This window comes from Vulpes lagopus, chromosome 14 (assembly GCF_018345385.1).
Source record: "Vulpes lagopus strain Blue_001 chromosome 14, ASM1834538v1, whole genome shotgun sequence".
In the NCBI taxonomy this organism is placed as follows: Eukaryota; Metazoa; Chordata; class Mammalia; order Carnivora; family Canidae; genus Vulpes; species Vulpes lagopus.
In genome coordinates, this window is record NC_054837.1 from 33,902,050 (window position 1) to 33,916,042 (window position 13,993).

The 13,993-nt window shown below is 45.7% G+C and overlaps 1 protein-coding gene across 2 annotated transcripts in view; it reads left to right on the forward strand.

Annotated features, from left to right (window-relative positions):
• GLT1D1 (glycosyltransferase 1 domain containing 1) overlaps nt 1–13,993 on the forward strand; it is a 90,252-nt gene that overhangs the window by 2,465 nt on the left and 73,794 nt on the right. For both annotated transcript variants that reach the window (XM_041728522.1, XM_041728521.1), the window contains exon 2: nt 10,587–10,735. In XM_041728522.1, coding sequence (XP_041584456.1) covers nt 10,587–10,735 — 149 coding nt within the window. The remainder of the gene's footprint in view (nt 1–10,586; nt 10,736–13,993) is intronic.

Genomic DNA, 13,993 nt, shown 5'->3' on the forward strand with positions numbered 1-13,993 from the left:
GGTATGCCGCTATTACCTGCCTCATAGGTTTGTTATGAGAATCAAACATGAATTAGTACATTTTCAGTGTTTTAAATCATAGCCAGGTGCTTAGTATGCATTTAATAAATGCATTCGACGGGGATCCCTGGGTGGTGCAGCGGTTTAGCGCCTGCCATTGGCCCTGGGCATGATCCTGGAGACCCGGGATCGAGTCCCACATCGGGCTCCCAGTGCACGGAGCCTGCTTCTCCCTCTGCCTTTGTCTGCCTCTCTCTCTCTTTCTCTCTCTATCATAAATAAATAAAAATCTAAAAAAAAATAAATAAAAATAAATGCATTCGATTCATGATACCATGGACTTTAATTGCCCAAGTGAGCAAGGGTTGGTAGGAAGGGAGGATGGGTGTCCCAGGCAAAGGGGCAGCAGGTGGGATCAGGGGGATGGCATATCCCTTCCAGATCTGAGGTGTGCAGCCTTAGCAATGTCAAATACACTAGGTAAGTGATTCTCAGTGGGATCCAGGGCTGGAAGGATGTGCAGAGGAGGAAGGAATGATTTTGCCCCAGGGGACATTGGGCAGTGTCTGGAGCCATTTTTTGGTTGTCATGCTGGGCATGAGAGGCCACTGCCATCTCTTGAGTAGAGGCCAGGGGTGCTGCTAGACACCCTGCAGTGCCTAGGACTACCCCACAGAAGAGAATGATCTAGTCCAAAATGTCAGTAGTGCTGAGACAAACCTCACTCTAGGGTGGAACGGGTAGACGTGGCTGCAGAGGTGGGCAGGATCCATGTCAGACTGGATGTATGGTTTTGTGCCACAAACAGAATTAAGCCACCAAGAGCTATCCAGTTTTAAAGATATTTGAGCTGCATTTTGAAAGATGGATCGGGTCAGGGGCAGAGGAAGTGAGCCTTTGGGTCTGACATATTTCAAAAGTAAAATAAGCAGTGCTTGGTTATTGAATGTAGTGAATGTCAAGTGAAAAAAAAAAAAAACATTTAGTAAAGAGTTTGATGTCTTTAATTCGAGGGAAAACAACCGATGAGTCAGGCTGCCCTGCCTCACAAGCAGGGTCGCACTTCCGAAAGATTTGAGGCTAGAGGGAGTTTCTTTCTTTCTTTCTTTCTTTTTTTTTTTTTAATTTTTATTTATTTATGATAGTCACAGAGAGATAGAGAGAGAGAGGCAGAGACACAGGCAGAGGGAGAAGCAGGCTCCATGCACCGGGACCCCGACGTGGGATTCGATCCCGGGTCTCCAGGATCGCGCCCTGGGCCAAAGGCAGGCGCCAAACCGCTGCCCCATCCAGGGATCCCAGTTTCTTTCTTTCTTTCTTTCTTTCTTTCTTTCTTTCTTTCTTTCTTTCTTTCTTTCTTTCTTTCTTTCTTCTTTCTTCTCTTTCTCTCTTTCTTTTCTTTCTTTCTTAAGAACGATTTTCATGGAGCCTTAGAAGCCACACTCTGGGGACAGTCCTGGCTGGCTAGGAGGTCAGGGTTCCTCTAAAGCTAGTAGATCCTGTCTGTTAGGGTGAGATGAGTTAGCCAAACTGAGTTGGAGGAGCCCGATTGGCATGTGTTAGGCTTCCCCAACAGTGATGCATTTCCTGGCTGACTGAGGTTCAGGTTTGGGATGTAGGCCAGGCCACTGGGCAGTCTCCATTTTGTGGGTCCTGATAGATGAAGTACGTTAGCAGGTGCAGGTGATAGCTGGGAAGAAGGCATTTGGATGGGGATCAGTAACTTAAGAGTGACTATTTTATTGTCTGTGTGGCACTTTGCCCTTCCAGAGACCTGTGTGCCATGCATGGAAGTTCACCTTGTGTTCTAAATCGGGGACTGTCAGCATTTTTTAAATACCCTAATTGGGCACCTACTTCTAGATTTGTTCCCTGAGCCCTGTGAGTGTTTGTTCATTAGTAAAGGGTTGTTCATTAGTAAAAAGCATCTCAGAAGTAATTACTGGTGTTGAGGGTCTTTGGTGTGCTGGAAAGGTTATGGGGTCCCTGTGTGAACATGAAGTCCTCACGGCGGGACTATACTAAACTGCCAAGGCTGGGGGTCTGGCTCTCCGAGTGGTCTGGCAAGGGCACCTGCAGTTCCCCACCCACCTCTGACCCCCTGAAGCTGTAAACATTTTTCAGAAGAACCTGACAATGATCCCAACAAGCCTCTAAATCAGGCAAATTGGTTCAGGTTAGCTCCTAACAAAAAAAGGTCACAATGAGAAGTTGTACCGGTAAATTGAAAACAGGGTCAGAAACCTAGGGAACAGGGATCCTTTGGCCTTTGGCCCAGGGCGCAATCTGGGAGACCCGGGATCGAATCCCACGTCAGGCTCCCGGTGCACGGAGCCTGCTTCTCCCTCTGCCTATGTCTCTGCCTCTCTCTCTCTCTCTCTCTCTCTCTCTGTCTGTCTCTGTCTCTGTGAGTATTATAAATAAATTAAAAAATTAAAAAAAAAAAGAAACCTAGGGAACAAAGTTAATTTCACTGGTGGCAGAGAAATAAATTGCACAAGTAATGGATGTGAAAAAAAAGTATTGACGCAATTGTTATAGTGAAATAGTGGCAAACCCACAGTATCAGAGAGCACTAACTAACATGGGAGTCTGGCCCTCAGAACCCTTGAAATATTCTTCTCAATCAAGGCTGGACAGAGTTGTGCCCAAGGGCCACGCAGAGGCAGCGCCTGTGTGGTGAGGAAAATCTGGAGGACAAGGTTGTGCCCAGGGGTGCCGGGGGCTGCTTCCTCATTTCCCCACCATAGTGGCTGAGCTGAGTGCTAGGACAGGGACCGTCTGCCCCAGGCCCAAAGATATGCACTCTCTGGCCACACTTCCAGGAAAGGATTTCTGACCCCTGTCCTACACCAAGCTGTGGGATGCTTGCCAGAGTACTGGGTACCAGTCCTGTAGTGTTGTCTGCAGAGCTCCTAAGGTCACAGTGAGGGGCAGAGGGTTCAGGTCCCTCCAGTCCAGAGGAGGGAGTTCTGAGGGTTAGTGTTGATGAGCCTATTGGCACCCGCATGAAGGTGAATGTCGCCACGTGGGAGCCGGACTTTGCGCGGAGGGTGGTGCTGCCTTGTTCTCTTCCTCCCTCGGGAACACGTTGTGTAACGATGGCAGCCACTTTAGATACCAGAAGCAAACAGGATCCTGCCTGGAAACATACTGTTGGGGAGGGAGAGGAGGAAGTGCAGACGCAGCCGTGCAACCAGCACAGCACAGACACCCAGCCCCACTGCTCCCTGCCCTTGTACCTCTGGAGTCTGCTGTGATTGCCCAGCCTTCTGGAAAGAAAAAAAGGCCCGAAGGAAAGTTTTCTAGTGTTCTAGCTTTTCTTTAGCAGATGCCAAGGAAACTGCACATGTACATTAAGTCAGTAGCAAAAGGCTTTCTCATTTTTCCCCTGGAGTAATCATTTTTGAAAGTCACTAATGTTTTCATTCCACAAATATTTGTTATTGAGCATCTCCAGTAGGCAGGGTGCCCGCGGGTGCCCTCCACCTCCCGAGCGCACAGCCATTCAGCCACACAGTCCTTAACACATCAGCTCAGTGCTCAGCAGATGATGGCAGAAAAGGTTCTAGCATTTCTGCATGGCAGATGAGCACATACATTTGCACAAATGACTCAATTTGCCTTGTCATCAGTGCAGGAAGAAGTGCAGGGTGATGAGAGGAGCAAGCCCTTCTGAGGGTCTGGCGAGTTCCCGTGAGAAATAGGTTTTTCTTTCTCCTACAGTTTGCTTTAAGATATACTTCACATATCAAAAACTCACTTTCAAGGTGTGCAGTTCAGTGATCTTTAGTATATTCATAAAGTCATGCATCATTGCTACTGTCTAATTCCAGAACGTTTGCATGTGTCTCACTGGACACCGCACACTTGTTAGCAGCCGCTCCCCAGCCCCCACTCATCTGCTTTCCGACTACGTGGATTTGTCTCTTCTGCACATTCCTGTAAATAGAATCACACACCATGTGGTCCTTTTTAAGGACTTTGCACACGTTTCACTACTAAACCCTTCGATGGCTGAGTCATACTCCAGTGGTGGGCACAACACATTCTGTTTGTCCCATCCTCCATTGAAGGGCACTTACGTTGCTTCCACTGGGAAGTGGAAATGAATAGTGAACACGTTGATATATGAGTTATATGGTGGATAACCGTCTAAGCCAGAGCCCTGTGGGTGAGCTAACTGAGGATAGAGAGCGTTGGGAATAGCATTCCGGGCCATGGGAACCATGTGTGCAGAGGCCCAAGGGCCAGAGACGCGGAGGTGCTGAGGTACAGCCAGAGAGCAGCTGGCCTGGCAGGTGGAGCCATGGTGAGGGTTCTGGACGCAGAGTGCTCATAGGGCTGCAGGCCGCTGCGGAGGCCCCTGTGGAATGGGAGACAACAGGGGTCTGATAGCGATGGGAAGGGCCTGGGAGAGAAGAGGGCTGCTTCTGCTGCCTCATGTGCCCATCGGGCCCAGGGCTCTGCGGCCAGGGGGACGCCCCGACCCAGGGTGGGGTGTGGGCATCCAAGCCAGGGTGGCAACGGACAGACACCCAGTGCTGGAGAGCAGGTGGTGCCAGTTGCAGGGGGAGCCGAGGGAGAGGCATGTGCCGGTTCCCAGTGCTGTGAAGGGTTCCTGAAACCGAGGGCCCGGGCTGTGACCATCACATCCCATCTCATACTCCCATCTCACTCTCCAACAGTGGCCACTAAGGCGTGGTGGCTGGAGCATCCCGGGCTGGTGCTTCCTGCCATGGGCACCTCGGATGCTACCAAAGGCCATGGGAGAGGAGAGGTTCATGTATTAACAAGAAAAATCATGGGAATGACAGGAAAGGGAATCTTTGCGGGATTGTGAGAAAACGTGCAGGCGGGGCTACTGGAGGCCAGGGTCTGGAAGGTCTGTGCGGTCAGAGGTCTTTGTGGTGTGAGTGATTGAGGAGCCCGGGGGAAAGATAAGATTGTGGTCAGAGACTGGATGGCTGTACAAAGAGCTTGATGTAGCAAGCAGCTTCTGTATGAAACACCAATAAAAGCTCTAAGCTGCTTGTCTATAGTGGTATCAGAGATTTTCAGCTTTAAGTAAGTGGAAACCCAACCCCAACTGCCCCAACAATGAAGGGAATTGAGCGGCTTATCCTATAAAAGGTCTAGAGGTGGGGGCAGGCTTCAGGCTTGATGTTGCAGCTAACATGATAAGCACAGGAGTCCACTGCTTGCCGCTTCTTGGGTCCACTTCACATTCTTGCTAGATTTTTCCTAGCCGGCACCTCCCACCACAGGCCCAGCAAGATGGAGCACCTGAGTCTCTGCAAATACAAGTGAGCACCCCGCCCCCCGCCGCAAGTCCATGGTGGAAGCATGGACACTGGGATGCTCTGATTGCCATAAGCCAGCAGGAGCACCCCTAGACTTGGGGGTGGGGTGCACCCCACTCAGATGGGTGATACGGACATTCAAGGTTATCAGGAAGGGGGGAACATGGGAATGCGTGCTCCAGGAGCCACACATATCCAGATATCGTGGGTGTGAAAGCTTCACTAATCCCTATAAAGAGAAGGAGAAAGCAGATCTCCACGAACTTTTGAGATTTAAGGGAATAACAAACGTTGGCATTGAAGGAGCAAGAAATACTTTGGGAACATTAAAATCAGGAAGTTTTCCATACAAATTCAAATACCCACCTTCTTTTAGTAAAATGACAGAACCAGCAATGGTGAGGAGCATGTCTGTTTGGTACTGGTTGAAGCAGTGTGAAGGCTTGTGTCATTTTACATATCCTAGGGGTCACATTAAGCACAGCAAAAGAAATGGATAAAATTAATGGTAATAATATATTCTTCTGAACTGATTATTTCCAAATAGCATGTCAACATGCCATCACTACGCAAATTATTAATGAGCTGTGTGCATATTTTACACTCGGAACATCTATTCAGGCTAGCTCATCACATCTCATGGTTTTCCCTAGCCTCCCTCCTTTCCCCCATTCATTTGTTTATTTATTAGTCCCATCTCAGCAGACATTGGGGCTTGGGATACTTTCTGATCTTGCCATTTTGCCTGTTTTTTTTCATGGGATTCCGCTGTCCTTTAAAAAGACTGGCTTCCCGATAGCAAATCTCTTAACTACCAGAATCCTATTAGAATCTCATTTAAAAAGTAGATCCCCTTTACAGTTTATAACACACATTGACCACATTATTCTAAGTAACACCCTGTCCTCCGAATGTGCTATTATCTCACTTAATCCACAGGAAGTTATGTGTGGTGCAGTGTCTTTGCTAGATCACTCTTCCAAAACTAGGGCCTGCGAGTTTGTGCAGGCATTCACAAAGGGCCTCCATCTTCATGAGCACTCTCATCGTTCCAAGGCCAGCGTGATTCCTTTTATACATCAGAAACTCTTGAAATACTGTCCAAGGGCAACATTTTCTTCAGCCCAGCCAACCTTTCCCCACCAGAAGTAGCACATCTCTGCTTCCCCCACAAGCTGCTGTTGAGGTGGCTGGCCTGCTAGTAGATGCTATGTCACTGGGCCTGGCCAGGGGCTCACACACTGAGAGGCCCACAGGGTGGGACAGCCCCAAATTGTACTGGACCTGTGTTCCTATCTCAGGATCATGCAGGGGTGCATGGAGATGGAACGGAATGCCCTTGGTGTTGCCCACTCTCGTTAAGTTCCTCCTGCAATATTTTGTATTCCAGACATCATAGTTTATGCAAATTTGCATACATTAAACACAGAAATGATCAAGGTTCTCTATTCCCTCAGTTAAAGAGGATGGCTTTCAGCCAGGTGGAAGCAGGTAAGACCGATTGAGTCTGGAGTCGGCCATGTGCAGATAGGTTCATCACTTCCTAGAACTACCAAGTAGTGCTTAAAATCCCATAATTTGTTAGAGATGATTCCTTTCTCAAAAAAAAGTCTTCAGTCAAATAAACGTGAACCCCTTGGACATATTAGGTGCTCATGGAGTTTATATTGAATCAAGTGATCACTTATAGAAGAAGAGGGCTAGAGCAATTTCAAGGCATTAAAAGTCAACCAGAAACAAGGGTAAATTCTTAGTCATAGATAATTAAGATATAAAAAATTATTTTGGAACATTTATAAGATAATGAACTTAGTGTTGAAATGCCATTTAAAAATAATGTGTTTAATAGATCAAGAACAACTCATTATCTGTACCTAACCACCTCCATTCCATATGTCCTATCTTATCAGTTTTGCATAAACCAAAAAATCTCAGGAATGGATTCTCTAGTAGGATTCAAACTGTTAATTTTCTGTTTATCAACATGTTTGTTTTTGGTTTCTTATTTCCTAGAGTTTTAAGAAAATGGAATAACAGTTATTCACTTATGCCCAGAAGCACGTTGAATTCTTATCTTATTTTTGTAAAACATTAACTTTTAGGCTGATCTGAGCTAGCTCTGCTTGTCCGTTGCCTGCAGCCCTTCCAGAGGAGTTGAGGTGGGGTGAGGTGGGGAGGGGCAGTGTTATTGGCTGATAATGATTGATCAGCATAGCAGTGGAAATGATAAGATCAGGATACTCCTTGTACTTCAGTAACTTAAGCAAGATCTCAGCTTTTCTGTATTTGTCCAGTGATAGCTACAGCAATGTGCATTTAATTATAGTCCAAAAAAAGAAAAAAAACCAAAGAGAATAATTGTCATTTGCAGAGTAGTGCAGGTGATGATTCTCACCCTACTCCCCAGAGTGGGTGTGAGCAAGATGTCTGAATCTGCTCTTTCCTCAGAGTTCCTGAATTTGCCTGAATTTCCCACATTGTAAACAACTGGGCCATTTTATGACCACTCTGCTCAAAGATTCTAGTTCCTTCATTCTTTTATTCTGATCTTTGTTTTGTACACTATTTCCCCTAAATACAGGCCAGCTAATGCACCTGGTGTTTAGCTGAAGAAATAACAATCTGTTTTATTGCTGGAGAAAAAAAAGAGCTATGTGGGATTTGAACTTTGTGCTATAGTGACTTCTGGATGATTTAAGAGATGCTCAAGGGTAATCTTAAGTGTACTTGATTGTCATCTCTTTGTAATTGAAGCCTAAGTGCGATGCAACTCCCTTGTTCGTACACATGCAGTACAGAAGGATCAGGAGCGAGAGAGGCTCAGCACGATGGTATTGGGAGGACAGGTATGTGGTGGGAGCAGGAGCCATCGGATCTCACTGCGAGGAGCTGGCAGTAGGAAACGGACAGTCGAATGCCTGATGTGCTGGGTGTCCTGCAGGTGGAAAAGCAGGTCTGGAGCCAAAGTGGGTGGAGTGGGGGCGGCTGGCACATGGGCTGTGAAGGGCACTGTGTGCTAGGGTGAGGTTTTTGGACTTGATCCAGAGATGTCTTCCGCCATTAGTTCATTCAGGAAGCAAGACAGATCCGGGCCTGTTCTCACAGAGTTGACAGCTGAGCTGGCTACCCTGAACTATGGCAGAGTTTTAGTCAAAGAGGCCTGGGTGGGTTCATTGTATATACACAGGCACACACACCTCCAACACTCATAATATCTGACCATGGTAGAAATATCCAGCAACATAAAAGGATATGTTTGTCCTCTGTAGACCTAATCATTGCCGCCTCCTGCTTGTGCGTCCTGCAGGTATTCTGTGCACACACACCATATATACACAAAGTGTTCTTCGCTTTCTCCTCATTAACAGTATGTCTTGGAGTTAATTCTAAATCACACTTGACCCTTGAACAACTTGGGGTTCGAACTTCATGGGCCCACTTAAACACGCAGAGTTTTCTCCTATATAAATACAGGACTGTAAATATATTTTCTCTTCCTTATGGTTTCCTGAGGAGCATTTTCTTTTCTCCAGTGTATTGTAAGAATACAGTATATAATACATATAACGTACAAAATCTGTATTAATCAGCTGTTTATGTTAGTGGCAAGGCTTCCTGTCAACAGTAGGTTGTTCGTGAAGTTTTGGAGGAATCAGTTATACATGGATTTTCGACTGTGTGGGGGAGAGTTGACGCCCCAAACCCCCGTGTTGTTCAGTGGTCAACTGTACTTCACTGTGGTCTACTGCATTCCTTTGATGGAGGCAGAGCTTGATTGTAATGAGTCCCCTACTGACCAGCACTGAGGTCTCCAGTCTGTTTGGTAAGTGAAATATAGCTGCAGAGCCTTGTCTTGGGCGCATGTATTTTTTTTTTTTAATTAATTCCTAGAAGTGGAGGTGTTTGGTCACAGAGTTCGTACATTTTAAGTACTCTAGCTGTTTCTTCATTGCCCACCAAAGAGGTTGTACCCATTTACCTGCTCAGAAATAATATAGGAGAGTGTTTATTTCACAAACTTTCAGCAGACTTCTTTTTTTTTTTTTAAAGATTTTATTTACTTATTCATGAGAGACAGAGAGAGGCAGAGACAGGATAAGCAGGCTCCATTCAAGGAGCCAGATATGGGACTTGATCCCGGGACTTCTGGATCACACCCTGAGCCGAAGGCATACACTCAACCACTGAGCCACCCAGGTGTCCCTAGGCTTGTGATCCTTACAATATTCTACGTAAAAAGGGTGACTGAAGTTGAGCACCATTTCCTACATCTAAAAGCCCAGTTGAATTTCTTTTTCTATAGCCTTTGCTCTCAAGTTATTATTGTTTTTTTCTTATTATTGATTTATGAGAGCTCTTTATTTATTAAGCAAATAAGCTAATTTTCCTTTTGTAAGTGGTGTAAGTAGTTTTTCTCAGTTTATCTGTCTTTTGATTTTGCTCATACTATGTCACCATTCAGAATATTTCTTTTATTAGATTTTTATTTCAGATTTATGTTATAAGAAACCGAAGCAGGATGAGAAGAAAGATATGTCTGAAAGATGTTTTGGAGGTAGAATGGAAAGGGCACATGAACTATCTTTGGAAGCTATGATAATGGGTGACTTTTGAAGTCTTTATTAAGAACTGAATTTTATTTTATTTTTTAAGGATTTTATTTATTTATTCATGACACACACAGAGAGAGAAAGAGAGAAAAAGAGAGGGAGAGAGAGGCAGAGACATAGGCAAAGGGAGAAGCAGGCTCCATGCAGGGAGCCTGAAGCAGGACTTGATCCCAGGACTCCAGGATCACACCCTGGGCGGAAGGTAGTCGCCAAACCACTGAGCCACTCAGGGATCCCAAGAACTGAATTTTAGATGCTTAAAAGCAAACTTTCAGTATCATCCATAATTAAGGGACAGGAGAAAAATGCAGAATCAAGGAGATTAAAAAAAATATATGGAACTCTGGTCCAGCAAATACCATTGAAAAATGTCAGTGTGTGTCAGCATGTGCCTTTTGTCTAAGGGCTGCCAAGAAGACTTCCTGAATTAGCCCTCATCTGACTGGCCTTGGTCTTTGCCATAGTCTCAGGGACCGGACACTGGTGGGTGAATCATTACTGCCATTGATGATGAGCCTTGTCCTGTATTTTAGGAGGATTGCCCCTACAGGGCATTTCAGAAGATGCATTTTATTAACTTTTTGATTTAAAATGTTAATCACAGTAGCCGCCTGTGACATATTTATGTTTTGCCCTCACCATTTTCTTTCCCTATTTATATTTTTTGGTAAAGGGAGCATCTAGAAGCCGCAGGCCACATATGTCTTCTGAAAGATACCTCTGACCTGGGGAGCTCGTCTGAAATCGCCCACTTCATCAAGGCAGAGAACCTCGAGGCGGCATTGGCTCTTCACCTGTACCGGGGAGGCCGACTTTTGCAAGGTAACCCTCTTTCTCTCCAAAGGTGAAACATGAGAAATCATGAAAACCAGAAACACATGCAGCGTCCGGTAAAACAGAGCTGAGACAGCTTAGCCTGTTTACCCGGTTCAAACCTGGAGGGAGCACAATCATCTGCTTTGCTCCGTCCTTAGTAACTAATGTTCTGGAAGGAGAGAACTATGCCTATCGAGAGGGGCTGTGTGTTGTTTTACTTCATTAAGGGAACTATCCTGAATATCTTTGAGGTATAGTTTCCAACTCAAAGTATGATTTTCAGAAGCCAAACATTTATGAGTCTTTTACAAACATAGAATGGGCACGTTTGAAACATTTTATTCCACTGATTTACTAACAAGGGAAACGCTGAGATCTAAAGCCAATTTAGAGCACTATTGAGGAGCTGGGTGTTAAGCAGGTGATGTAGTGGAGAGTGTCAGGATCAGTATGCCAGCTTAGCTGCAGAGCAGATTCATGTCCAGCGTGCCATGTAGGAAGCTCTGGGGCTGTCCTTCCCAGAGGTGCATTAGTCAGGGCTCCCCAGAGAGATGAGACCACTAGTGCATATCCAGACACATGGAAGAGGGGATTTACGGTAGAGATTGGCCTGCGTGATTACTGAGGCCCAGAAGTCTCATAATCTGCTGTCTGCAGGGGGGAGAACCAGAACTGCCAGTGCTGCCCTTCAGTCTGGTTCAGCAGGTCTGAGAATCAGGGGGCTCCGGAGCCAGAGTCTGAAAGCCTGAAAACCAGGAATTGGGATGTCTGACGAGCACAGGGGAAGACGGATATCTCTGCTAAACCGGGAAAGTGAATTTGCCCTTCCTCTGCCTTCTTGTTCTCCAGGGACCTGCAGCAGATGCCTTAACACCCACTTGCATCGGGGAGGGCATCCTGTCTTCCCCTCAGTCTACCAATTGAAATGCTAATCTCATCCGGAAACACCCCCACAGACACATCCAGAAATCATGTTCCACCAGCTGTCTGGTTGTCCCTTAGCTCAAACATAGCTTAACATCACAACCACACAGAAATGACTTACATCGCTACTTTACCCAAAGCTGCAAAGTATGTATAATTTTTTTGAGTGAGCTGTATGTACAAGATGGTGCTTGAACTCAGGACCCAGAGATCTTTCCATTTGCAATGACATGGCTGAACTAGAGGGTGTTATGCTGAGTGAAGTAAGTCAACCAGAGAAAGACATATGCTGTCACTCATATGCAGAATTTAAGGGGAAAAAAAACCAGATGAATATAGGGGAAGGGAAGGAAAAATAAAATAAGATGAAATCAAAAGGAAGAAAAACCATGAGAGACTCTTAACTCTGGGAAAGAAACTGAGGGTCACTGGAGGGGAGGGGAGTGGGGTGACGGGGTAACTGCGTGATGGGCATGAGGAGGATGTGATGACCACTGGGTGTTATATGCAGTGCTGAATCACTGAACTCTACTTCTGAAATGAATTGAATTGAATTGAGTTGAATTAAAAAGTTAAAAACAGGGCAGCCTGGGTGACTCAGTGGTTTAGCGCTGCCCTCAGCCCAGGGCCTGATCCTGGAGACCCGGGATCAAGTTCCACATCGGGCTCCTGCATGGAGCCTGCTTCTCCCTCTGCCTGTGTCTCTGCCTCTCTCTGTGTGTCTCTCATGAATAAATAAATAAAATCTTAAAAAAAAAAAAAAAAACAAGAGAGTCTAATGGTTTCCAGATTGAGTCAGCCAGGCGCCCAACTTCACAGAATATGAGCTCTTAATTAGTCATATAGAGTGAAGTTGATAACAGTACTCTCTCTTAAAAAATTAATCAATCCATGGGGAACCTTAAATCACTGATCCCTAGATCACTGAGGGGGACATGCACCCTTTTAGCTCTAGCTACATTTTGGGGATATTTCTTCTTAGCATCCCAAGACCAGCTTGACTTCAGTGAAAGTATAGAGACCTCCAAGTGAAGGCAGAAGAAATCACTGTGTTGTAGCCAAGCAACAAGTGCCTCTTCCCCAAAATGAATTCACTGACATGGCAGTGGTAGCACACTTCAGGGGTGTAGTATGTCATTTGAGGGCCAAAATTCTCTACAAAGATCTTCACATTGGGATAGAGCTTCAGGCAACAGGATAACAAGCTTCTGAAATTTTTGGAAGTTTCATTGCCAAAGGTGACTTTCTACTTTTCCACACTGGATCAAGCCTCGCTTCATCTCCCTGGTCTCCCTCCTGCCCTCTGCACCTAGCTGGGACTTAGGTCCTATCTGGATACTTACTTCCTAATTTTTTTTTTTTTTTTAGGTTTTTTTGTTCATTCATGAGAGACCTAGAGAGAGACAGAGACATAGGCAGAGGGAGAAGCAGGTTCCCTGCAGGGAGCCTGATGCAGGACTTGACCCCAGGACCCCAGGATCATGACCTGAGCCAAAGGCAGATGTTCAACCACTGAGCCACCCAGGCTCCCTCCCTTCATAAATTTTTAAAACTTAAGCTGCTATGCACACATATTTAAAAAATTCCTCCCAGCACGGAGTGAATGTAACTAAATGATAAAGCACAAAAAGTAAATCTTTCTCCCACTTCATATTCCAACTGTCTGATTTCTTATCCCCTGAGACAACTAGTTATTGTTTTCTTGTGTATTCTCCTGGAAATTTTTATAGGTACTACACTAGTTATCTGTCATTACGTAACGAATTACCCCCAAAAGTGAGTGACTTATAGCAGTGCATTTATATGGAATAGTTTCTGGGAGGGAATGGCAAGATGGAGGAGCAGGTGTCCTCAACTCACCTTTCCCACAAACTTACCTACATAACTTTCAAAACATCCTGAACACCTACGAATTCGACCTGAGATTTAAAGAGAGAACAGCTGGAATGTTACAAAGAGAAAAGTCTTCACTTCTAACAAGGTAGGAAGGTGGGGGGAAAAAAAAAGAATAAACTGGGGGAGCAACTAGCAGGGCTAAAGAAGGGTGGCAAAAGATTCAGGGGCATGAAAGCCCAGCCCTGGAGAAACGAGAACTTTAAAATCTGAGTCGGAGTTTTCCCTGATGGAAAAGTGCTTAGCAGGGAAATCGGGCAGACTCGAGAGAGGGGCAGTGAAGCCTCAAGATTCCTGGAGTCATTATAAGAAGGAGGCCCAGGGGAAAGTTCACCACAAACCGGGGTCTGATATCGGTAAAGGGCTGGAGCGCCGCAGCCCTCGGAGTATTTGGGAAAAGCCAGTCGGTCAGGTGGGCCCGCGGAGCTGCCTTTACCCTAGAGGCTG